Consider the following 26,281-nt stretch of genomic DNA (forward strand, 5'->3'; position numbering starts at 1 on the left):
ATGTCATTTTCGCCAGACACAGCAAGGGGGAGGGGGGTACACTGGAGGAAGACCTCAAGGAGATGACAAACCCAGTTCTCGGCGAAGTTGCCGAGACACTACTGACAGAGGTCACAACGTTTGTCAACAACTGCCTCTATGGGTTGATCCATATACAATTAAACCCTTGTTCTTCGTAACATCCATTTGTTCCCTTAAGAAGACGGGTGGTGGAGTCAGACCCATTGCCGTGGGTAACACTTCGGCGCCTCGTTGCCAGGGTAGCTGTCAGAACATCCGCGCGGAAGCTGCAACGATGCTTCGACCCCATCAACTAGGTTTTGGTGTGCCCCCATGGCTGTGAATCAGCAGCTCATGCAGCACGAGACTATATTATTCATCTCCTAGAAAATAAGGCATGAATTAAATTAGACATTAAAAATTCTTTCAACCAGGTAAAAAAGGATGTGGTACTGGAAGCAGTTCGAAGAAGCTTTTTTGGTTTACTTTCCTTCTCTACTCCCCTTCGTTTCAGTAGGGTACAGTAGGGAATCGACACTGTTGTTTGGAGAACATGAAGTTATTTCCGCAGAAGGTGTCCAGCAAGGAGACCCACTTGCCCCTTTCCTTTTCTGCATGGCAGCTAAAGAGGTCGCAAGCAGGTTGACCAGTGAAATCAATATCTGGTTCCTGAAAGATGCCACCCTAGCAGGGACACAGAAGTCCTTTCTAGGGGATCTACAGCTGGTGAAATCTAAGGGAAAGGAGTTAAGGCTCACCCTAAATCCATAAAAGTGTGAAATCCTCTCATCCAGCCAACCAATCATAGATGCAGTACGAACCGTGTTGCCAGCAGCACCAGTGATCGCTACCACCAACAATGTGCTGCTAGGTAATTGAGGTAATCCTTGAAGAAAATCTGAATGACCTGAGGAGGAGGATGGAATGAAGAATAGGGCCTTTGGATGCCCACGATGCTTTGCACCTACTCATAAGGTGCCTGACTTTGCCCAAGCACCTTGCCCGGGTCCCAGACACCAGTCTGGAGTTCATACCTAATTAAACACAAGACAAAGTTAGAGAAAATTTAGAGGTATGCCACCAGATTAGTCCCAGAACTGTGAGGTATGAGCTACGAGGAAAGTCTAAGGGAGCTTAACCTCTCGTCCCTGGAAAACAGAGGAGTAGGGGGTTGGGGGTAAGACATAATAACCACCTACAATATTCTCAGGAAGATTGACAAGGTGGACCTGATCAACCAGGCTGTGACTCATACTTCAGGCTGCGAGCAGCCGAGTCCAACAACTTGGTTGACCAATCCAGCAATGAGGAGGCCTGGTCGACGACCGGGCCGCGGAGACTCTATGCCCCGAAAACACCTCAAGGTAACCTCAAGGTAGGACGAAGACAAACTCTTTAGCACTAGGTGAGTACACACACACACACACACACACACACACACACACACACACACACACACACACACATGCCTAGAAAATAAATAATATATATATATATATTACCTGTAACGACGCGTGAAAGAGACCTGGGGTGGACGTAACACCTAATCTATCTCCTGAGGCATATATTAATAGGATAACGACAGCAGCGTACTCTACACTGGCAAAAGTTAGAACATCATTCAGAAACCTAAGTAAGGAGGCATTTAGGGCGCTTTACACTGCCTACGTAAGGCCAGTCTTAGAGTATGCCGCCTCATCATGGAGTCCCCATCTGAAGAAGCATATAATGAAACTGGAAAAGGTTCAGAGGTTTGCAACGAGACTCGTCCCAGAGCTACGAGGGATGGGGTATGAGGAGCGCCTGAGGGAACTGTGCCTTACGACACTAGAAAGAAGAAGGGAGAGGGGGGACATGATAGGAACATATAAGATACTCAGAGGGATTGACAGAGTGTACATAGACGAAATGTTCACACGTAATAGTAACAGAACGAGAGGACATGGATGGAAGCTTGAAACTCAGATGAGTCACAGAGATGTTAGGAAGTTTTCTTTTAGCGTGAGAGTAGTGGGGAAATGGAATGCACTTCAGGAACAGGTTGTGGAAGCAAATATTATTCATAATTTTAAAACCAGGTATGATAGGGAAATGGGACAAGAGTCATTGCTGTAAACAACCGATGCTCGAAAGGCGGGATCCAAGAGTCAATGCTCGATCCTGCAGACACAACTAGGTGAGTACAACTAGGTGAGTACACACACACACACACACAACTCAACCGTTGAGAGGCGGGACCAAAGAGCCAGATATTAGAAAGAAATATTAGAAAGAACTTTTTTAGTGTCAGAGTGGTTGACACAAATGGAATGCATTAGGAAGTGATGTGGTGGAGGCTGACTCCATACACAGTTTCAAGTGTAGATATGATAGAGCCCAATAGGGTCAGGAACCTGTACACCTGTTGATTGACGGTTGAGAGGAGAGACCAAAGAGTCAGAGCTCAACCCCCGCAAACACAACTAGGTGAGTACACACACACACACACACACACACAGTACCATTGATACAGTACCACACAAGAGGCTAGTGAAAAAGCTGGAGATGCAGGCTGGAATGAAAGGGAAGGTACTCCATTGGATAAAGGAGTACCTAAGCAACAGTGAGGTCTCAGATTGGCGAGACTTTACAAGTGGAGTCCCGCAGGGGTCAGTCCTTGGACCTATACTGATTCTGATATATGTAAATGATCTCCCAGAGGGCATAGACTCGTTTCTCTCAATGTTTGCTGATGATGCAAAAATTATGAGGAGGATTGAAACAGAGGATGATAGTAGAAGGCTACAAGATGACCTAGACAGACTGAATCAATGGTCCAACAAATGGCTGCTAAAGTTCAACCAGAGTAAATGCAAAGTAATGAAACTAGGCGGCGGAAACAGAAGGCCAGACACAGGATACAGAATAAGAGATGAAGTACTTAATGAAACGGACAGAGAGAAAGATCTAGGAGTTGATATCACACCAAACCTGTCCCCTGAAGCCGACATAAAATGAATTACGTCTGCGGCATATGCGAGGCTGGCTAACATCAGAACAGCGTTCAGGAACCTGTGTAAGGAATCATTCAGAATCTTGTATACACATATATAACACTAATCCTGGAGAATGCGGCCCCAGCATGGAGCCCGTACCTTGTCAAGCACAAGACGAAGCTGGAAAAAGTTCAGAGGTATGCCACTAGACTAGTCCCAGAACTAAGAGGCATGAGTTACGAGAAAGGCTGCGGGAAATGCACCTTACGACACTGGAAGACAGAAGAGTAAGGGGAGACATGATCACTACCTACAAAATCCTCAGGGGAATCGACAGGGTAGACAAGGATAAACTATTCAACACTGGTGGTACGCGAACAAGGAAACACAGGTGGAAACTGAGTACCCACATGAGCCACAGGGACATTAGAAAGAACTTTTTCAGTGTCAGAGTAGTTAACAGGTGGAATGCATTAGGCTGTGATATGGTGGAGGCTGACTCCATACACCGTTTCAAATGTAGAAATGATAGAGCCTAGTAGGCTCAGGAATCTGTACACCAGTTGATTGAAAGTTGAGAGGCGGGACCAAAGAGCCAAAGCTCAACCCCCGCAAGCACAAATAGGTGAGTACAAATAGGTGAGTACACACACACACACACACACATACATTAATGGGCAAAGTTTCTTTAACCCCTGATGCCCCTGTTACCTAGCAGTAAATAGGTACCTGGGAGTTAGTCAGCTGTTACGGAGCTGATTCCTCTGTGTGTGTGTGTACTCACCTATTTGTGCTTGCAGGATCGAGCATTGATTCTTGGATCCCACCTTTCCAGCCACCGGTTGTTTACAGCAATGACTCATGTCCCATTTCACAATTATACCTAATTTTTAAAATTATGAATGGAGTTTGCTTCCACAACCTGCTCCCCAAGTGCATTCCATTTTTCCACTACTCTCACGCTAAAAGAAAACGTCCTAACATCTCTGTGACTCATCTGAGTTTCCAGTTTCCACTCATGTCCCCTCGTTCTGTTATTATTACGTGTGAACATTTCATCTATTTCCACTTTGTCAATTCCCCGGAGTATTTTATATGTCCCTATCAAATCTCCTCTCTCCCTTCTTTTCTCTAGTGTCGTAAGGTTCAGTTCCTTCAGACTGTTACGGACCCGAGTGCAGCGTCGTAGCACAGAGCAGTGACGACAACGCCATCTGTGAGTCAGCTCCCGAAACCCCCTCCAAATGGATGACGCCATCTAGTGAGGACGGGATATACCGGCCACAGGTGCTGGATTCCCGTCTTAATCAGCTCATAACATAGCCGCTGCTGACCTCTGGTGAGGTGGCGCTTAGACAGCAATGCCATCTATGGAGTGGATAGGTGGACGTTTGTGTCTAAGGCTGTAAGTGAGGTTCCCTAGTCCCAGTACTAATGACGTGTCTGATTACAGAGTCGACCTGGGACTGCTGTATTGGACGACGAATCTGTCTACCCAAGGAAGCCAAAGTCTCTTCACGAGTTTGCTCTGAAGAAGCTGTGAGTCACCCCCGGATGAACACTGTTGAGAGTGTTAGCCTGCCTGTGACGTGGCAGTATCAGGAATCGCCTTATCCGGGGCTGGCTGGTGGAAGAGACTAGCCACTGTGGTGCTGAGAGAGGAGAGTGATCAGCGGGATCACACGAGGCTCCTGCCTAGGGCTCGCTACCCTAGTATCGGTCGTGGAGTGGCCTACACAGCGGAGCTGATCGGAACCTGCCAGCTACAGGCTGGATTGTGGTTGAAGGCCTCCACGACGGAGCACCCAGTGGGACTGTGATTTGGCTGGCCAGTGGCCAGGGTAGATTCGCCGAGAGAATCCAAGAGGATTCATCGTGGGCCGAAGAAGAGAACCAGGGCTACTCAAAGTGAGCACCGTGGAGCATCCTGAGTCTTTGGAGGAAGACTAGTCATTGTACATTTGTGTATTTATAACCCCCGTGTGACTGTTTATATATTTATTTATGGTGGTGGTGATTATATATATAAATTAAAGCATTTGTATCCCTCCCCCTTTAATTTAACTTGCGTTACGGAACACATCCCTTGAAAGCCTCGACTAGCTTGGGGCCGGATTCCCAAATTCTAATAACACCAGAAAAGAACCCGGTTACGCCCCAGCAGGGCCGTAACACAGACGCTTTTTATATCCCATCCCTCGTAACTCTGGGACAAGCCTCGTCACAAACCTCTGAACCTTCTCCAGTTTCCTTATATGTTTCTTCAGGTGGGGGCTCCATGATGGCGTGGCATACTCTAAGACTGGTCTCACGTAGGCAGTGTAAAGCCCCCTAAAAGCCTCCTCGCTTAGGCTTCTGAATGAAGTTCTAATTTTCGCCAGTGTAGAGTACGTTGCTGTCGTTATCCTATTTATATGTGCCTCAGGAATTAGATTAGGTGTTACGTCCACTCCCAGGTCTCTTTCTCGAATCGTTACAGGTAGGCAGTTCCCCTTCACTGTGTACTGTCCCTTTGGTCGCCTATACCTGATCCCATTTCCATAACTTTCCATACTTACTCGTGTTGAACTCCAGTAGCCATTTCTCTGACCATCTCTGCAACCTGTTTAAGCCCTCTTGGAAGATCCTACAATCCTCATCTGTCACAAATCTTCTCATTAATTTTGCATCATCCGCAAACATTGACATGTAGGATTTCACTCCTGTAAACATATCATTTACGTAAATTAGAAAGAGGATTGGTCCCAGCACCGATCCTTGAGGTACTTCACTCGTTACTGTTCGCCAGTCCGACTTCTCGCCCCTTACCATTACCCTCTGGCTCCTTCCTGTTAGGTAGTTCCTCACCCATGTTAGGGCCTTTCCGTTTACTCCTGCCTGCCTCTCAAGTTTGTATAGCAGACTTATGTGTGGTACTGTATCAAAGGCCTTTTGGCCGTCAAGAAATATGCAGTCTGCCCAGCCTTCTCTGTCCTACCTTATCCTTGTTACTTTATCATAGAATTCCAAAAGGTTTGTTAGGCATGATTTCCCTGTACAGAACTCATGTTAGTGCTTGTTTACAAACCCAATGCTCTCCAGGTGCTCAACAAGTCTTAGCCTAATTATTCTTTCAAGTATTTTGCAGGGGATGTTTATCAGTGATAGGAGTCTGTAGTTAAGTGCCTCCTCCCTATCTCCTTTCTTGAAAATCGGTACGACATTTGCCTCCTTCCAGCAACTGGGCAATTCTCCCGACATAAGTGACTCTTTAAAGATCATTGCCAGAGACACGCTGAGAGCCTGCTCTGCCTCTTTTAGTATCCACGGTGATACTTTGTCTTTTCCAACTGCTTTAGTTGCATCCAGTGTTGTCAACTGTTTCATTACCTCCTCTGCTGTCACCTCTATATCTGATAGTCTTTCATCTAGGATAATCTCTTCTAACAATGGGAGCCGCTCAGGCTCGGTTGTGAATACTCCATGGAAACTTGCATTCAGTACCTCGCAGATTTCCTTGTCACTTTCTGTATATGCCCCTTCTGTTTTCCTCAGTCTTGTCACTTGGTCATTTACCGACATCTTCCTTCTTATATGGCTATGTAGTAATATATTAAGGTTGCTTTTTCGCTTTGACTGCAATATCATTCTCATAATTTCTTTCTGATACTCGTCTTATGTTAATGTAATCGTTCCTAGCTCTGTTACTTCTAATCCTGTTGTCCTCTGTCCTTTGTCTTCTGTACTTCCTCCACTCCCTCCTGCTTCTCACTTTTGCTTCCTGACACTGTCTATTAAACCATGGGTTATTATATTCCCTCCTGCTTTTTTCCTTTGCTGTTGGAATAAATCTCTCTTCAGCCTCCTTGCATTTTCATATGACTTGGTTCATCATACCTTGCACTGTTTTTCCTCCCACTGCACTTCTCCCAGGTAGTCCCTTATCTTTCTGTAGTCCCCTCTTCTGTAATCAACTCTCCTTACTCGGACCTCTTGTCCTTTGGTCACAATTTTAAGTTCCATCATGTAGTCAAAGACTAGGACACAATGGTCACTGCCTCCTAGTGGTATTTCATGTTCCAAATGTTCAATGTCTTCCACATCCTGGGTGAAACTGAGGTTTAATAGGCTGGGCGTATCCCCTCCTCTTTCCCTAGTGTCTTCCTTCACATGCTGTGTTATGAAATTCCTGTCAATAACGTCTACCAGCTTCACTCCTCACGTCTTCTCCCCGCTATGGGGGATTCCTTGTTACCCAATTTATCTCTCCGTGATTTAGGTCCCCCATGACCAGTAGCTTCGCTCTCAGTCTATGCGCTATTGTTGCTGCCCTCTGCAATTCATCTATACATGCCTTGTTGCTGTCCTCATACTCCTGCCTGGGCCTTCTACTGTTTGGTGGGGGATTGTAGAGAATCAAGATTACAATCTTCTTCCCATCCACTATCAGAATTCCATGTATGGAGCTCGTGCTTTCATTGGTACCCGGATTTTCCAGCTCATCAAACTTCCATTTCTGCTTTATTAGGAGTGCCACTCCCCTCCCTGTCTCTGTGTCCTTTCTTTTCTTATCACCTGGTACTCCTCTGGAAAGATTGCATCCGAGATCATGCCATTTATTTTAGTTTGCACTATTGCCACTATGTCTGGGTTTGCCTCTCTAACTCTTTCTTTTATCTCTTCTGCTTTATTGGATACCCCATCAGCATTGGTGTACCAAACTTGAGACTCTTCTTGGAAACTCTGGTGCCAGAGTTCCCCCTATCACCGGGGGTCTGGGTGGGACTGGGGGGTGTCTGGGGGAGGGGGGCGAATGGCGGCTGTGCGGGTGTCTAGGGGGGTGCTGCGGGGGGTGCCTGGGAGTGCCTGGTAGGCAAATGGGGTCTGGGCATCTAGGGGGGTAGGATGGGCATAATGGGTCTGAAAATTAGGGAGGGTCTGAATGGCATAGAGGGATTGAGAAGTAAAGTGAGACTGAGAGTCAGATAGAGATTGACAGGTTGGAGGAGGGAGAGAGGGATATTGAGGGCATAGGGCTGAGCGGGAGAATGGAGCATGGGTGCTGGGAGTGGAAGAGAGGGTGTATTAGTTAGGGGGGAATTGGGGGTAGGTGGGGGTTTTGGGGTAAAGAGGGGAAGAGGGAGATGGGGGAGGGTGTTAGGGGGTCACAAGGTGAGGGCGTTAAATGTGGGCTGGAGGTGCATAGGAGGGGTGAGGGTTGGGTGGAGTTTGGGGGTGAGTGGAAGAGGGGTGCAGAGGAAGCTGGGATTGAGCAGATGGAAGTGAAGGCAATCGGTAGAAGGGGCTGGGGAGTAGGAAGGGTTTGTAGGGGAGGGGGGTGGGAAGGTGGGTTTGGGGAGGGCATGGCTTGACCCACTGGGGTCGTTGACAGGTGTGATGTATCAGGGGCAGGGGAGTGGTTGGGAAAGTGCAAATGTGGAAGGGGCAGGGGGGTTTGGGGGGGCTGAGTCAGGGGGGAGGTATAGGAGGGCTGAGTTGGGGAGGATATGACCTGGGAGGTGAGGCTACCTGAGAGACTAGGGGTAAGGTGTCGTGCTTGCCATCTACTCTTGTGGGCTATTTGCTCATCTTTTGTCAAATACCTCTCAATAAACACATTGTAATGGGTTTCACTTCCTTTGAGTAAATGCCTGTTCTTCATTATGTACTCCACAGCCTCCTCATTGGAGGAGGCTGTGCAGTACAACATCTTGTACTCCAACAACCCATCCCCCACTAATCCTCTGTCTTTAGCCATGCTGTTAATCCTTCCTAATTCGTTTGTGATCCGAGCACATTCCCTCTCCCAGTCCTCTCTTCCCTTCCTAATCTCTTCCTGAATATAGAGCATAAGCTCTTGTTTCTTCCTCTCTACTGCATCCTCTATTTGCTGAAATAACTCGCTTTTAATCCCTTGGATTAGATCCTCCATCCAATCGTTCCTTTTCTCTAAAAAATTACCTATTAATTTGTCTATAAATGTGTCCTCTTCCTCATCCCTGCTGGTGATTGACCTTGAAGCCCTTCCTGATCTTGTCATTGCAGTAACAACCTAGCCAAAAAGGCGCTCCACAATACCTTGCACAATCTGCAGCACAAACAGAAGAGAAAGTACTCCATGCGGCTCGTCAGGTGTGAGGTCCTGGCGTCACGGCGTCACAGCTGGTGAGATCATGTCCACGCGAGTTAGCTCCACAATTCCACAATGCCACGATGTACTCAACACTTATTTTCAATGGTGCTGTTTCTGCTGTTTTTCTTCACTTTCTTGTGGTTTCAGTGAGCTTACTAGTCATTCAATCACTCATATACACTCATATATGCATATACACTGATTATCCCTCCCAATTCACTAGCTTCCCAAGAGCTTCCCAGACCCCACTTTTGCCCACCGCGGCTGTCTGAGCACAGCCGTGTGTGTGTGTGTGTGTGTGTGTGTGTGCGTGTGTGTGTGCGTGTGTGTGTGTGTGTGTGTGTGTGTGTGTGTGTGTGTGTGTGTGTGTGTGTGTGTGTGTGTGTTTTCTGCAGGCTGTCTTTGCAAGCATATCAACAGTGTCATGCATTGAGATGCCAATATGTGATGGTATCCATAGGAATTTAATTTCAAATCTGTTTTCTTTGGCATCTAAAACATTCATTCGAATATCACTGACTGGGGGGGTTACTACCTGCGAGATTATCAAACATGTATTTGGGGAATGCAGCAGAGAGCTAAGGGAAATAAGGAAACAAAGAGTCTCCAGCATGAACTGTGAGCAGCCAAGAAAGAGATAAAGAAACTCACTGAGAATCCTAATCCGACCCAGTATGAGGCAATCAACCCCCTGGAAACACGTTGAACTGTTACAGGGCCCTTCCCAAGAATTTCTTCCTTTGAAGAAATACTAGAAAACAGCCCAGATGCTCTGAAAGAAACAGCAATGAAAACATCAACTTCCTAGGAAGCTGCAAAGTGCACTACAAAGCTGTTGAAAAGAAAAAGTGCTGTGGTAGTTTAAGGAGTTCAAGAACTGGAAGGATCTATCCAGCAGAAGTGGAGGAGGAAGGACCGAGCAACTTTTGACAAAAATCTTAGAGGGTTTCAAATGCTGGAGGCTAATTACAGTGTATAGAAGATTTTCAGGCTTAGTGGCTACAAGAAGGAAAGAAAGCGACTGATAAAGACAGTGTTCATGAACGAGGCAAAACACACTGCAATCATATTTAGGAAGAACAAATTTCTATGGGTAAAGGAATCGATGCATGTTTTCTGCAAAGGCCCAGTGTTTTCTGCCCAGTATTTTCAGTAGAGAGGAGTGGAAAATCTCATAAGGGAGTGGGAAACCCTCCACGAGCAGGCCAGTATCTCTAGAGAGGGATGTAACAGAAGCCACAAAATGCCCCAATCCTCAACTCTTTTCCCCCAATCACCACCTATGCCACTAGTAGGTAGTGATTGATGGTGGCTCACCATCAGAGAACCTCTCCAGACCAATCCCTTCCTGTTACCCAACCCATGTCCTTCCCTGTTGCCCTACCCTATTCTTTCCTTGCTCCGTTTCCCCCACCCAATGTCATTTCCTGTTCCCCAGCCCCATGCCCCTCCCTGTTCCCAAAGCCCCATGCTCTTCCCTATTTCCCCACCCCATTCCCCTACTCTGCTCCCCCCTACCCCATGCCTTTCCCCTGTTCCCTAACCAACGACCTTCCCTGTTCCCCCACCCCATGCCCTTCCCTGTTACCCACCCCATGCCCTTCCCAGTTCCCCCACCCCATGCCCTTCCCAGTTCCCCCACCCCATGCCCTTCCCAGTTTCCCCACCCCATGCCCTTCCCTGTTCCCCCACCCCATGCCCTTCCCTGTTACCCACCCCATGCCCTTCCCTGTTCCCCCACCCAATGCCCTTCCCTGTTCCCCCACCCCATGCCCTTTCCAGTTACCCACCCCATGCCCTTCCCTGTTCCCCCACCCCATGCCCTTCCCTGTTACCCACCCCATGCCCTTCCCAGTTCCCCCACCCCATGCCCATCCCTGTTCCCCCACCCCATGCCCTTCCCTGTTAACTACCCCATGCCCTTCCCAGTTCCCCCACCCCATGCCCTTCCCTGTTACCCCACCCCATGCCCTTCCCTGTTCCCCCACCCCATGCCCTTCCCTGTTCCCCCACCCCATGCCCTTCCCTGTTACCCACCCCATGCCCTTCCCTGTTCCCCCACCCCATGCCCTTCCCTGTTACCCCCCCCACCCCATGACCTTCCCTGTTACCCCCCCCCACCCCATGCCCTTCACTGTTCCCCCACCCCATGCCCTTCCCTGTCCCCCCCACCCCATGCCCTTCCCTGTTACCCCACCCCATGCCCTTCACTGTTCCCCCACCCCATGCCCTTCCCTGTCCCCCCCACCCCATGCCCTTCCCTGTTACCCCACCCCATGCCCTTCCCTGTTCCCCCACCCCATGCCCTTCCCAGTTACCCACCCCATGCCCTTCCCTGTTCCCCCACCCCATGCCCTTCCCTGTTACCCCCCCCCCACCCCATGACCTTCCCTGTTACCCCCCCCACCCCATGCCCTTCACTGTTCCCCCACCCCATGCTCTTCCCTGTTCCCCCACCCCATGCTCTTCCCTGTTCCCCCATCCCATGCCCTTCACTGTTCCCCCACCCCCATGCCCTTCGCTGTTCCCCCACCCCATGCTCTTCCCTGTTCCCCCACCCCCATGCCCTTCACTGTTCCCCCACCCCCATGCCCTTCACTGTTCCCCCACCCCATGCTCTTCCCTGTTCCCCCACCCCATGCTCTTCCCTGTTCCCCCACCCCATGCCCTTCCCTGTTCCCCCACCCCATGGTCTTCCCTGTTACCCCACCCCATGCCCTTCCCTGTTCCCCCACCCCATGCCCTTCCCTGTTACCCACTCCATGCCCTTCCCAGTTCCCCCACCCCATGGTCTTCCCTGTTTCCCTCTACTAACCAGTAGAGTAGTGAAATTAACATTATTTAGTTAAGGCGTAGTATCGCCCGAATTCTCCCCAAAATCATGGCCGTGTTACGTCAGCCAGCCCGCCATATCGAATATTTTCCACATAATAATGGATATAGTAGAATCCACCCATTTACCCTCCTTTATTAAGGATAATCGTTTATTAATAAGTTTACCTTTAGTTAGTGTTAACATTTGTTTACTGGAAATGATTTATTCAGCTATGATTAGCTGTTCCAGCAAATAATAAGATAAGGCAAATAATTTCCACTCTAACTCTTTCTCGTTTATTTAAGGTAGTCTAAATTAATTGACATACACTACGAGAAAAGATGTTATCGCATAATACATTTATTTACAACGTAAGTATTCGTCAAACCCATTTCCTTCCATATTCAATATTAAATGAATATTATAATTTATACTCGGGATCGCAACTCTGGGAACTATTGAGCATGCGCCACCCAAGAAGAAGAGGAGACTCGCCATTTTTCACCAGCTGGCAGGAAGGTGTTCCAAAGCGGCCCGACAAATATCTTTTGATTCTGCAAGCATGCATACTTCCCAGGACTTCAGATCGAAGGCGCAGCTTACCCAACTTACGGACACCAAGTTCGGCAAGCATTTTACCTCATTTTTATATTGTTGAGTTCGATAATATATGTAGATTGAGGTGCCTTGTCATGATGCCGCAGGCCATAATATAACACTCACGTGAGTGCAGCTTCTACCTCTCCAATTATTTTAAATTTGGCGTTTAAATGCGTGAATACTAGGTTGGAGTGGAAATTATAAAAGTTTTACATTTGAGCGTGGTAGTTCAAGTGAGGGAGACGTGTTACTGTTTTCCATGATCACGTGTTTCAAGGATTACTATCTCAGGGCTGGTTTCAACGTCTTGTAAAGGCTGGACGCGATTTACGTTCCTCCGAAACAGTAGAGACATTTCCAGTCTTATATTGTAGTAGTAGTCATCATTATTGAGAGTCAATTAATTTCATCTATTTGCATATTAATTATGTATGTGATTTTAATCGATATGCAATAATATTTCAATATTTTATAGACTGAGGAATATTATTATCCTAATAATTTGTAGGAAGTGTATTAGCTTCTTATTATTATTGAATTACATTAGTTTATATTTGCTAATAACCCCCCAAAGTGCGTGGGGGGATTTGGCTCGATAATTTATTATAAATTACGGTTCACTACTTTATATTAATAGATTTTCAGAGATAATTTTTTAAGAGATCCATCGGCACTGGTTTTCCAATTTTATTTCCCCTTTTCTATAGGGTGGTATTTCGAATAATAAATGAAATTTCTTCTTCTTATTATTATTATTATTATTAATCTAGAACCATATTTTCCCACACCTGTTCCCCACCCCATGCCCTTCCCTGTTCCCCAACCCCATGCCCTTCCCTGTTACCCACCCCATGCCCTTCCCTGTTCCCCCACCCCATGCCCTTCCCTGTTTCCCACCCCATGCCCTTCCCTGTTCCCCCACCCCATGCCCTTCCCTGTTACCCACCCCATGCCCTTCCCTGTTACCCACCCCATGCCCTTCACTGTTCCCCCACCCCATGCCCTTCCCAGTTACCCACCCCATGCCCTTCCCTGTTCCCCCACCCCATGCCCTTCCCTGTTCCCCCACCCCATGCCCTTCCCTGTTACCCACCCCATGCCCTTCCCTGTTACCCACCCCATGCCCTTCCCTGTTCCCCCACCCCATGCCCTTCCCTGTTCCCCCACCCCATGCCCTTCCCTGTTCCCCCACCCCATGCCCTTCCCTGCTCCCCAACTCCCTATTTATCACTGTTCCCCCACCCCATGCCCTTCCCTGTTACCCACCCCATGCCCTTCACTGTTCCCCCACCCCATGCCCTTCCCAGTTACCCACCCCATGCCCTTCCCTGTTCCCCCACCCCATGCTCTTCCCTGTTACCCACCCCATGCCCTTCCCTGTTCCCCCACCCTATGCCCTTCCCTGTTACCCACCCCATGCCCTTCCCTGTTACCCACCCCATGCCCTTCCCTGTTTCCCCACCCCATGCCCTATCCTGTTCCCCACCCCATGCCCTTCCCTGTTCCACCACCCCATGCCCTTCCCTGTTCCCCCACCCCATGCCCTATCCTGTTCCCCACCCCATGCCCTTCCCTGTTCCACCACCCCATGCCCTTCCCTGTTCCCCCACCCCATGCCCTATCCTGTTCCCCACCCCATGCCCTTCCCTGTTCCCCCACCCCATGCCCTTCCCTGTTCCCTCACCCCATGGTCTTCCCTGTTACCCACCCCATGCCCTTCCCTGTTCCCCCACCCCATGCCCTTCCCTGTTCCCCCACCCCATGCCCTTCCCAGTTACCCACCCCATGCCCTTCATTGTTCCCCCACCCCATGGTCTTCCCTGTTATCCACCCCATGCCCTTCCCTGTTCCCCCACCCCATGCCCTTCCCTGTTACCCACCCCATGCCCTTCCCTGTTCCCCCACCCCATGCCCTTCCCAGTTACCCACCCCATGCCCTTCCCTGTTCCCCCACCCCATGCCCTTCCCTGTTACCCACCCCATGCCCTTCCCTGTTACCCACCCCATGCCCTTCACTGTTCCCCCACCCCATGCCCTTCCCTGTTACCCACCCCATGCCCTTCCCTGATCCCCCACCCCATGCCCTTCCCTGTTACCCACCCCATGCCCTTCCCTGTTCCCCCACCCCATGCCCTTCCCTGTTACCCACCCCATGCCCTTCCCTGTTACCCACCCCATGCCCTTCCCTGTTCCCCCACCCCATGCCCTTCCCTGTTACCCACCCCATGCCCTTCCCTGTTCCCCCACCCCATGCCCTTTCCTGTTCCCCCACCCCATGCCCTTCACTGTTCCCCCACCCCCATGCCCTTCACTGTTCCCCCGCCCCATGCCCTTCCCTGTTACCCACCCCATGCCCTTCACTGTTCCCCCACCCCATGCCCTTCCCTGTTACCCCACCCCATGGTCTTCCCTGTTTCCCCCACCCCATGCCCTTCCCTGTTCCCCCAGGCTATGCCCTACTCTGTTCATCACTCCATGTTGTTCCACCTTGTTGTTGTTGTTGTTGGTGTTGTTGTTCCACCACCACCACCACTCCACCTTGTTCCTCCATCTTCTCGTTCAATTTGTGCAATATTAATTAGATCAATTGCCTTGCGAAAAAAGGTATTATTCGCCAATGTATTTATTGGTGATGATAATTTAAATTGTACTCCTTCAGTTCCCTAAATAATTAATAGTAAACCAAAATGGTTTACGTCCGGGATTGCCATGAGAGTCTCTGCGCATGCGTGATCGGGCATGGGGGCAAGAGGGAGACGTCTTTCAAGCATAGAGCGTCGCGTGATGCACACTTGCCTCCACAGACGGCAGCCATTGTTACAAGATCACGTGGTCTACAGTGCTAAAACTGTTCAATTACACGTCTACAAAGATAGTCACGCCCCGCAATCACGTCCACAGCGGTGAACGTCAGGGACTGGCAGACGTGATATCGGCAGGCTTAGTGTTCCAACACACCTACGTTAAGTATACATTTTAGTTTGATGCATCACTCTAGAGTATATTTGTGTGGGTAGCCTGTCGTTAAAATGTAAGCAGACCACAAATACAATGTTAGTTGCATTCAACTTTATTTTCCAATTTCAGTGAATATTGGAATAATTTTCTAGCCTAGACAAATGCTACTCAAATTTCCCTGATTACAGCGTGTAGACGAGGACGAGCCAAGCATTTCTTCCTTCACCTACGAAGTTCACCACTGGTGTTTCTTCCTTATTTGGACGTTGTGATCACAACTACGAGTAGTGCAACGGATTTAGTGAAGTCGTCTCACAGCTAAGACACAAATCACGTTTCGTAGAATATATGACTAATGCCATTATTAATTTGAATACATGTTTCATGCATATAATGGTCAAGGGGAATAATATAAATCAATAATTTACTGCCCAGTTCTCAATAAGTTTGCATTTATTATTTCTGAGGATTTAGTAATATTTCATAGAATAGATCATTTATTATTTCATGATCCTTTAGAATCTACATTCAATTCTAGATTTTATAACTTTACTAACCTCATTAATGAACTGGTAACGAACCACACTGGTTCCTATATCTCCTTCCCCTCACCCCATGCCCCTTTATTCCCCTCTGCCATATGACTTACAGAGAACATTCACTCGCCGACCATCCCGAGTAGCTCAGTGATCAAGAAATTGATGATGTCACCAGAAGTTCCTGACGACACCAAACGCCAGGTTGGTGTGGCTCTTTACGTCATAGAGTCACTTATTGACACATTGTATAAGTGGGACGAGGACAACAATGGGACCACCAGTCCCAGGGAGGAACAACACCAAGACGATGGCTGCTGTTGACACAAGAGCCATAAGGTTTCTCAGTTGGAACATTCGTAGCATCAACAAAAGACTGAATGACCTAATTGCATATGTTACCAGTAACAAAATAGATATAATTGCTTTACAGGAGCCCTACACATCCAATATGATAAACAAAACCCCACCAAAGATCAGAGGGTATGCATCCTATAACAACAGTAACGCCACAGGCCTATTAACTTACGTCAGAAGTGATTTACCGCACATTCTTGTGAGCACGTCACACAATGTACACACACAGTACCATCACTTTCATGTACAAACTACAGCAGACCACTTTTCATTCCTCAACGTATATGCCAGAAGCCAGAAACTCAATGTAACATTGTTCCCAGATCTAGACAATCATGGGACAATATACATGGGAGATTTTAATGCTAGACATATTACGCTGGGAGACAGTAATAACAACGATAATGGATGCAAATTTATCAAATATGTTTATGACAACAGATTAACCGTGTATACTACCGATACCCAAACTCATTTATTGGGAGGCAGACTTGATTATGTAATGGGTAGAAACCTTGTGCAAGATAGGATGGAATGTTCGTTGGTAAATCACTTGGTTAGTGATCACTATGCAGTTCCTGTTTCCTATGAGGTACAGTGTGATGTACCTAATAGACATCAGAGACGGAAAATGAATATTCCATATGGCTTGCACGACCACTTTATTAATTGTATATCAAAATGGTATCAAGATTACACAATAACGAATGTACAAGCCTTCTCCAGAGATCTCGTTGATACGATTACTACCTACTATGACACATGGGTGTATTGGGGAACAGGTCGTAAGCCTAGCAGAAGTGGACAACACCTACCACCACCCAAGTGGGTCCTTGACCCCGTATTTGTTAAAGAACATGAACGAGTAAAGCAACTTGGAGATACGTACAAACGAACCAAAGCACAAGGTGACTTGCATGTATTTCTAGTTGCAAATAGAGAGGTGAGAGACATGAGCAACGTTATACGTAATAAGCATTGGGAAGAGTTCCTACAAAGTATAAATGAGCAAACAACACTTGTTGAAGTTTGGGAAAAGATACGAAAAATCTCTAGAAGCAGTCCAACCAAACCGCTGCACCACAGCCCACTAGAACAAGCAAACATCCTCCTTGATCAATGGGCACTAACATCGAGCTACGGATCCGGGGGACTGTGGCAGTGATGATCACGGCCTTGTGATGAAGTTCCGGAAGGACTCTGGCCTCCCCCCCCCCCCTATGGGGAGTGCGTCTCCGTCGCCTGGGAACCCGATGGCGGCTGCTACTGCTTCCATACACGGGGTGTCGGCCAGACTGGTCTGACGGTTTTGTGGTTAGATAGGGTTTATCTCTTTTCCCAATGGATCCTAAATTAATATGTGCTTCGCTGAGTGTGAATGGTTTGCGTTCTGTGGCTGTGCAATTGGGCCTGGTGTCGATGCTGCGTGAGTGGAGGGTGGATGTGGCTTTTGCGCAGGAGCACAATGTGCAGGAAGTGGGGTTGTTACATGTGTTGGCTGAGAGGTTTACGGTGGTGTTAAAACCTTTGCGTGGCTTGCGTGGAGGTACGTTGATCCTGCTTTCTAAGCGGGCCCCGATTTCCGTGCTTCACACGGAGATGGACGAGGGTGGTCGGCTGCTGTTAGTTCGGGTCTCCTTTTTGGGGTCTGAGTGTTGGATATTTCCAACACCGAATACAACATTGTTGTATTCTCATTACTTATTACTAACCATACTAATTATTGTAGTAAGTAAAATTAACAACACGTAGAATTCTCATGTACTAATAATTTCATCTGTACAGTAGGCTAGAATTCTCACGTCACCTGACGCCAGTATTGCGTCAGATTTCCTTACAGTAAACACATTATATCCAATATGTGTGAGAATTAAATTCGATTCTCCATAATTAAAGCATTCTGTATGATAACTAATTGCAGACGAATTGATCTCTAACTAAAAGCCGAATAGAGCGTTAGAATCATAGCGTCTATCTCGTGATAGAGTTAACGTCATCAATGAATGCCATGGGGAGACATTAATTCCTCTCCCTTATATATTTACTATTCTTAAATTGGTAAATAACAATATTTTGTTCCTCTAAATAATAAACCCGTCCAGTCTTTAACGTTTCAAGCGCAAATGCGAGAAATATTAATGTTCGAGACAATAATTTGTTTTATGAACGCGGGCTCGGCGTGGGTAGAGGGACGCCATCTCAGTACACGTGGAGAGCCGCTCAGAGGCAGACCTGCGCTTACCGTACTCATAAGAAGACGCCATTGCCCAGCAAATAGGGCAGGTGTTATCCATCCTCAGATGAAAGTCGCCACTGTGAGACGAGAATAACCTTGCAGATAGTATCTTCAGCTAGTGCTGGTGTCCAATAAGGAGTCCTTTGACTTGGTTCCTGACGACACGTGACCAGCCAGCGGGACGCATCACTATTCAGGATAAGCCTAGCCGGAGCCTGAGATGCGAAGCACGGCAATCTTAATACTTATACAGTGCCCACAGCTAAGTATATTCTTTTATGTGATGCATTAGGTAGAAGTTTTAATAGTAGCAGGGTGATTGTCTGTTACGACGCACGATAACACCTAATAACAGGTGATTAAAATTTGTCACCTATAACTCTTAATATTCTTGAATATAGATTTAGTAGTTAAACCAGTTGCTACTGAAAATTATTTGTCTTGCAGCACGAGAGAAGAATTCTCCATGCTGCCTTCCCACATGTTAACCCGTTCCACTTGTCAGTCGACCGAGTCTGGAGAATAAGAGGACTTCCATGGCTTTCTAAAGGAATCTTCATTAAGCTAAGATTTATTTCCTTTTATAATTCTATTGCAATTTATCTTGTGCAGAATTCTTTGGGATTGATATGTGGTTTACTGTAACTCATTACTATGCTCATAATCTATGTTCCTCTTTTTGGTAATGATATCAGTTTCAATATTATTTTATAGGATTAGATTATTATTAATTGAATTAGTGAACGAACCACACTAATTCCTGGACGTACTTACCTCCAGTAATAACCCCCCAATGTAGGTGTTTGAGGTTTGTTTCATTTTATAATACAGCCCATTAATTATTATTATGATCATACTTTCTAGTTTTATCCATAGTTACTGGTTTCATCTAGGAATTATCTAATGATCAGAAATTCTCAGTTTCCCTCTTTACTTTAAAAGCGGGTGGTCCTTCGTAATTTAATTTACTACATTAATATTTAAATAATCAGATTCAAGCCCCAAATATCCCACACTGAGGTCTCTCTCTTGAATGTGTACGCGCCATCTGGGGCGGCGCAGAGGCAGAATCGGGAGGTTTTCTTTTCCCGTGATGTGCTGCATTTTTTCCGGCACGATACGAGGGGGATGATTTTGGGGGGGGGTGATTTTAATTGTATTACGTCGCCGCGGGATAGCAATAGTCTTCGTCCATCGAATATCTCGCCGGCTTTGACTGCTACCTTGAAGAGTTGCGGGTTTCGGGATGCGGCCGTGTTGTAAGGGGTCCTTTGGAGTACACTTTTCTCTCGCGTGGGGCTTGCTCTCGCCTTGATCGTTTTTACGTGCCTACTGGGGGTGGTTCGGTTTTTTCGTTGCAGACGGTTTCCGTGGGGTTCTCGGACCATTGAATGGTGGTGTTGCAGGTGGGGATTCGCAGCCAGGTGCTGGTTGGCCGTGGCTGGTGGAAACTGAATTGTGGGTTGCTGAAATGCCCTGTTGTGTGTGCCCAGTTCCGGGCCCGGTGGGCTGTTTTGGCCGCTCGGAAGGGGGCGTTTCCCTCGGTCCTGGAATGGTGGGAGTGGGCTAAGGTGGAATGTCGGTCTTTTTTTCGGGTGATGGCGAAGCGGGAGTTGTCGGGAAGGTTTGGTCTGTTGAGGGTCTTGCAGGCACGGTTATTTCGCCTGTATGGGTTGTTGAATCAGGGTTTAGATAGGTTTCGGGAGATCTCGGTGTGTAAGGATCTCATTTGTGGGCTGAGGGAGGAGATGGCTGAGGGGGTACGTGTTCGGGCTGGGGTGGAGGAACGGTTGTGTGGTGAGAAGCTCTCGCAGTTTTTACTGCGGAACGGGTGGGGCGTGCCTCTGTTTTGTTGGCAGGTCTTCATCGGCCAGACGGTTCGGTTTTGTCGGACACGGGGGCGGTTTTGCATTATGTGCATGGTGAATTGGAGTCTTTGTATGGGGTGGTTGCGGGGAATTAGGGGTTGATGGAGTCCTTCCTCCAACACTGTGCACCGGGGTTGTCGGGTATGGATTGTGTGGGTCTTGTGCGGGAGGTAAGCCCTTCGGAGCTTTGGGAGGTTATGCGGTCCTTTCGTCGTGGTAAGGTTCCAGGGTCGGATGAGTTTCTGATGGAGTTCTATGTCGAGTTATGGGATGTGCTTGGTGCCGATTTTTTGGAGGTGGTTCAGTTTTGTCTTCGGAGTTTGTCTCTGTCCGTTTCGCAAAATGATGGTCTTGTGCGGCTTCTTCCAAAGCCGGGGGGAATTACGTTTTTTTGCAAATTGGCGGCCTATTACGTTGCTAAATGTGGATTACAAGATTATTTCCAAGTTGTTGGCTGGACGTTTGCGCTCGGTTGTGGGGTCGGTGATCTCTTGGGGTCAGTTTTGTGGCGTTCCAGGTAGGTCGTTGGTGCAATGCAATTCCCTTTTCCGGGATTTGCTCCTCTATATAGAGGAGTCTGGTGTTCCCTCGGCCATGATAAGCCTGGATTGGTCCAAGGCTTTTGATCGCATGCCAATTGGGTTTGTTTTGCGGGTCCTGGAGAGGTTTGGTTTCCCACCCCAGTTTGTGGGCTGGATACGGATGTTGTATGCTGGTTGTAGTAGTAGGGTGTGTGTCAATGGATTCCTTAGTGCTCCCTTCGCTATTCGGCGTTCGGTTCGACAGGAGTGTCCTCTGTTGATGCTTCTCTATATTCTGTTTCAGGAGCCCTTTGTTCGCGCAGTGCGTGCTTGTCGTTCGGTTGTCTCACCGTGTTTGCCGAATGGCTTGTCCCTCAAGATTTGTGGTTATGCAGATGACACGGTCTTGTTTGTTGCCTCTGAGGGTTCTGTGCCTGCTGTTCAGGATTTGGTGCTTCAGTTTGAGTCGGCTACAGGGGCTTTTGTGAATCGTGGAAAGTCTTGTCTTCTGGGGTTGGGGGGTTGGGCCTCTCATTTGGTGTGGTCTGGTTCGTGGTTTCCGGTGGTTTAGTCCATTCGGGTTCTGGGGATTACGTGGTTCAGGTCATATGTGCAGTCTTTGGAGTTTAATTGGGAGGCAGTTTCGCGGGGGGTGGGCGTAGCTGTGGGGATGTTGTCGCAACGGGCCCTGACTATTTACCAGCGGGCGATTGTCGTGTCTTGCAAGGTTTTGTCGCGGGTCTTGTTTGTTGTGCAGTGTTTTCCGTTGGATCGGCGGAAGATACGCGCTCTGGAGGATTTGGTGTATTGTTATGTGTGGTGTGGCCGGTATCATCCGGTTCGTCGATCTACGTTATGTCTTAAGGTGTCAGAAGGTGGAATTGGTATTCCTGATGTCTATGTGAAGGCGTTGGCTTTGTTTTGGGGGTCAGTTCGAAGGAGTTTGGTGTTAGGGGGTGGGTTAAACTCCTTGGGGTTGTTTTACTGCTCTATGAGGTTTAGTTTTTTGCTTGATCTGGATCGTTGCCAGGAGGTGGCCCTGTATACGCCTCCGGTGTATTCGTGGGCGGTTTTGATCCTTCGGGTGCTTTGTCGATTTCCTGGGTTTGTTTCTTTTGGTTGTCGGGAGGTGTATGGGGCGCTTGCCTCTCGGGTGCCTCCCAGGGTCGAATGTTTGTACCCTTGTTTCGACTGGGAGAATGTGTGGGAGGCGTTGAGTGGGCTGTGTATTGCGCCACGGACGCGTGAGTTGGTTTTTCGATATTTGCATGAGTCTTTGGCTACGAATGTGAGGCTCTTTATGTTAGGTTTGGTCGCCTCTGATAGTTGTGCTCATTGTGGGGGACGTGAGACTCAGTTGCACGTCTTTTATTTTTGTGCGTGGGTTCAGGGTTTGGTTGGGTGGTTGCGGGATGTCATTGCAGCCTTTTGTGGTCCAGGGGTGCAGGTCGACCTATTGCGGTTTTTGTTTTTTTCGTTCCCTCGGGGCTCCAGGTGGGTGCGTAACACGCTCGGGGTGTTGTTAGCTGGCTATATTTTTTGTTTATGGGTTGGTAGGATGGAGGGGTATGGGGTGGGGAGGATTTTGGGCTTTTTGAAAGGCCGTCTGTCTTATACTATGTGGTGGTTGCGTCGCTCCTTTCCTAGGGTTTTTGATGCTTGGTTCACGGTCGAGTATGTCCGGGGTGCTGCGTTGGTGTAGGTGGTGGGTTCCTGTGTGTGTGTGTGTGTGTGTGTGTGTGTGTGTGTGTGTGTGTGTGTGTGTGTGTGTGTGTGTGTGTGTGTGTGTGTGTGTGTGTGTGTGTGCGTGTTCCTTTGGTTCGGTTCCCTCTGGTGGGTGGGGGTTTGGGGGGTCTGTGTTTGTTTGTCTTTGGGGTTTTGTGTGTGCTGGGGTTTGCTTGGTTACCTTGTGTGGCAGGGTTTTGTTTGTGTGTGGGTGGGTATGGGTGTGTTGTGGTGTTGCGTGGCATGTCTGTCTCTCTCCTGATGTGTCCGGTGCGTGGGTGTTTTTTCTGCTTGGTGGCTGGCCGTCCTCTGTCTGTGGGGGTCGGGTTTGTGTGCTGGGTGGCTGTGTTTGTTTCGTTTGTGTTCCATTGTTGTGTGTTTTTTGTATGCTTGTGTTTATTGTCATTTTGTCTTGTTGCCTTGTGTTATGTGCTTTTCATTATGGTTCCTGTTGGCACGCCCCGTATGGGTGGCATGTGTTGTTTGTTTGTGTGTTTATGTTTTTTTTACACTTTGTTCTGTTATCTGTGTCATTTTACTGTGTTATATGTTCCAATGTCGGTTTGTACTATACTGATTCCTTTATTTCTTACTATGTTATTTTACTATGTAATGCTAATGTGTTCTGTTTCCTTTATTTTATGTACTGTGTTGTGTATTGCTTTGTTGTATTCCATGGTTATTTTCCTGCATTTACTTACTATGTTGTATTTACAGTGTTATATTAACATGTTTGTTATTGTGTTCTCGTTTCTGTGGTGTGTTGTCTGCTGTTGTGTGGTGTGGCGCATGGTGCGTGTGTTGTCTGCTGTTGTGTGGTGTGGCGCATGGTGCGTGTGTTGTCTGCTGTTGTGTGGTGTGGCGCATGGTGCGTGTGTTTTGCGTTTGTGTTATTTTTGTATGTGTTTCTTTGTATGTGTATTCCTGTTTATACTTTACCCCTGGTTTTATTGTGCTCCTTGTGCACTTTTGTAATTACTGACGCTTTTGGCACGCCCCGTCTGGGTAGTGCTGCTTTTGTTTTTGTGTGTGTGTGTGTTCTTATGTGTTTTATGTTATTCTTTGTTTTCACTTTTGTGTTGATCAGTGTTACTTGTTATCTGTGTTGTTATTCTGTGTTCTTTGTTATTCTGTGCTTTCCTGTTTATATGGTTACTATACGCTGTACTTGCTCTGTTTAAAAAATAAAAAGAAAAAAAATCGAGCTACGACTCACTCCCAATTAACATACAGCACAAACTTGACGACACACGCCCCAACAGACAACGAACCATCAATCTTGCCTGTACAGCTATCGACGTGTCGGACCTTAATGATGTAACTGAATGGGAATTAAATCATGCACTAAAGATGGGAAAATCAACTGCTCCTGGAGAGGATGGTATTACTTACAGTCTACTGAGATTAGTCTCACACGTACCAGGTAATCCATTATTAGTGTTGTACAGAATGAGTTTACATGAAGGAGTATTACCTGATGCTTGGACAAAGAGTGTCATTGTTCCCATCCCAAAACCACACTCAGATAATTATAGACCCATATCTCTAACATCGTGTGTTCGCAAAGTGTTTGAATGTATTGTTCTTAACCGACTCATGTATCGTATACAGGGGCACCTGTCACCCCAACTGTTTAGATTTATGCCTGGGCTCAATACACAACACTGTTTTGCTGAGTACTTCGCACATATTGAAGCTTCCCCTCAAACAGTCTTCATCGACCTAGCAGCAGCTTTTGATACAGCAAACAGAGAAATCATACTGGAACAGCTTGCCGAGCTGGGAATACAAGGAAAATTACTGAAATGGATAAAGGGCTATTTGTCTAATCGAACAGCATATGTTTTGTTTAATGGTGTTAAAAGCACAGAGAGCAAACACTTTGAACTGGGAAGTCCACAAGGAGGGGTCCTCAGTCCCTTGTTGTTCAACGTTCTGATGCATAAACTTATTAAAGATCTTCCAACTAATAATGAAGACACTGTCATTTCTTATGCTAATGATATATGTTTACAGGCTGCCTCCGAGCCTAGAATGCAAGTTCTGCTCGACGCTTTTGCTAGTAGAGCTGAGGAATGTGGCCTCCTTATCTCTGTACAGAAAACCCGTGCCCTCATTCCATGTGGTATTCCACCAGCCAATTATCATATAGATGGGCGAGCACTTGAGAACTGCGAGTCTTACAGATACCTTGGTGTCCCCATTAACGACCCTGGGTACCTTTCTTCTCTCAAGAGGAGACGTTGGGAGAGATTAAAGCCCTTGCGGGTTCTTGTTGGTGTCAATCATGGACTTAACGTGAGACTTGCTTGACTGTTTTATGTATCATTTATACGCTCTGTGATTGACTACAATGCTCTACATCTCACACTGTATACTGACAGAGCTGAAATCTCTTGGAACCTTGCAAAATGAAGCTATGCGTCTCATCCTTGAGGCTCCAAAGTCCATGAGAATAGTTAATATGAGAGCAGAGTTAAAATTACCTACCATAAGTGAGAGAATTTTGTCTATTAGCACAGTTTTCGGCGTGGAGGCATTGAGTAGATCTAGACAACACATGAAGTTTCAAGCTAAACTTTCTAATATGCTGCACTCACCTGAGGTCTATAGAAGAAGAACGAAATCTGATTATGTATATTGGTTCTACAACGTAGCCAACTCCATCAAAATATTAAATATGTACCCAACTCAACTAATGATTAACCAGCCAATTACTCCATGGGATAACTGGGATCAATCAGTTGATTTTGTAAATGCGCCCAAGAAAGATAGTGTGCACACTACATTATTAAAACAGTTAACACTGAAAAGCATCACTGAAAGTACTAAGTATGGGTAACGATGTGTATCAGTGCTATACCGACGGCTCTGTAGAAGAAGGTGGACGATGTACCGGATGTGCATGTAACATATTTGAACAATCTTCTCTCGTACATACAGCAATGAAGCGCGTCAATGACTGGGCAAGTACAACTCAAACCGAACTTGCAGGCATATACCTTGCCACTGAATTTTTAAACGACAAAGGCAGTGGACTTATATACTGTGACTCGCAGAGTGCACTCCTGGCATTGAACGCACATAGTAGTGACACCGAGAAAATTGTCAGTGATATTCGAATGAATGTTTTAGCTGCCAAAGAAAACAGATTTGAGATTAAATTCCTATGGATACCATCACATGTTGACATCTCAAGGCATGACACTGTTGATATGCTTGCTAAGACAGCCTGCAGAAAACCAGTGGTAGAAATTGATATGGGTGTTTCATTAGCAGTGACAAAGAGAATACTTAAACAAATATCTAATGAAAATCTCACTAACCTAACAAATTCACAAAGACCTGAAAGTTGTAGCAATAAATATTATGATAGATATCGTGAGGAGACATTCACATATGGGACTAATAGAACAAGAACCCGGCAATGTGATGTTATAGTGGCCAGAATACGCCAGTGATATAGACGTATCTGGCAGCTTTCTCAAAACCCAAATGTCGAGTACACAATGTGTCAACATTGTGAAAGAGAAAACATGCACTCTCTTGAACATTATATTGTAGAATGTCCCATACTG

The 26,281-nt window shown here is 47.1% G+C and overlaps 1 protein-coding gene across 1 annotated transcript in view; it reads right to left on the minus strand.

The window, feature by feature from the left end:
* Positions 1–372: 372 nt before the first annotated feature.
* Positions 373–26,281, minus strand: part of LOC138350317 (uncharacterized) — a 139,802-nt gene continuing 113,893 nt past the window's right edge. Inside the window, exons 7-8 of the mRNA XM_069300938.1 lie at positions 596–733; positions 373–383 (exon numbers count right to left, since the gene is read on the minus strand). Coding sequence (XP_069157039.1) covers positions 373–383; positions 596–733 — 149 coding nt within the window. The remainder of the gene's footprint in view (positions 384–595; positions 734–26,281) is intronic.

This window comes from Procambarus clarkii, chromosome 45 (genome assembly GCF_040958095.1).
Source record: "Procambarus clarkii isolate CNS0578487 chromosome 45, FALCON_Pclarkii_2.0, whole genome shotgun sequence".
Classification (NCBI taxonomy): Eukaryota; Metazoa; Arthropoda; class Malacostraca; order Decapoda; family Cambaridae; genus Procambarus; species Procambarus clarkii.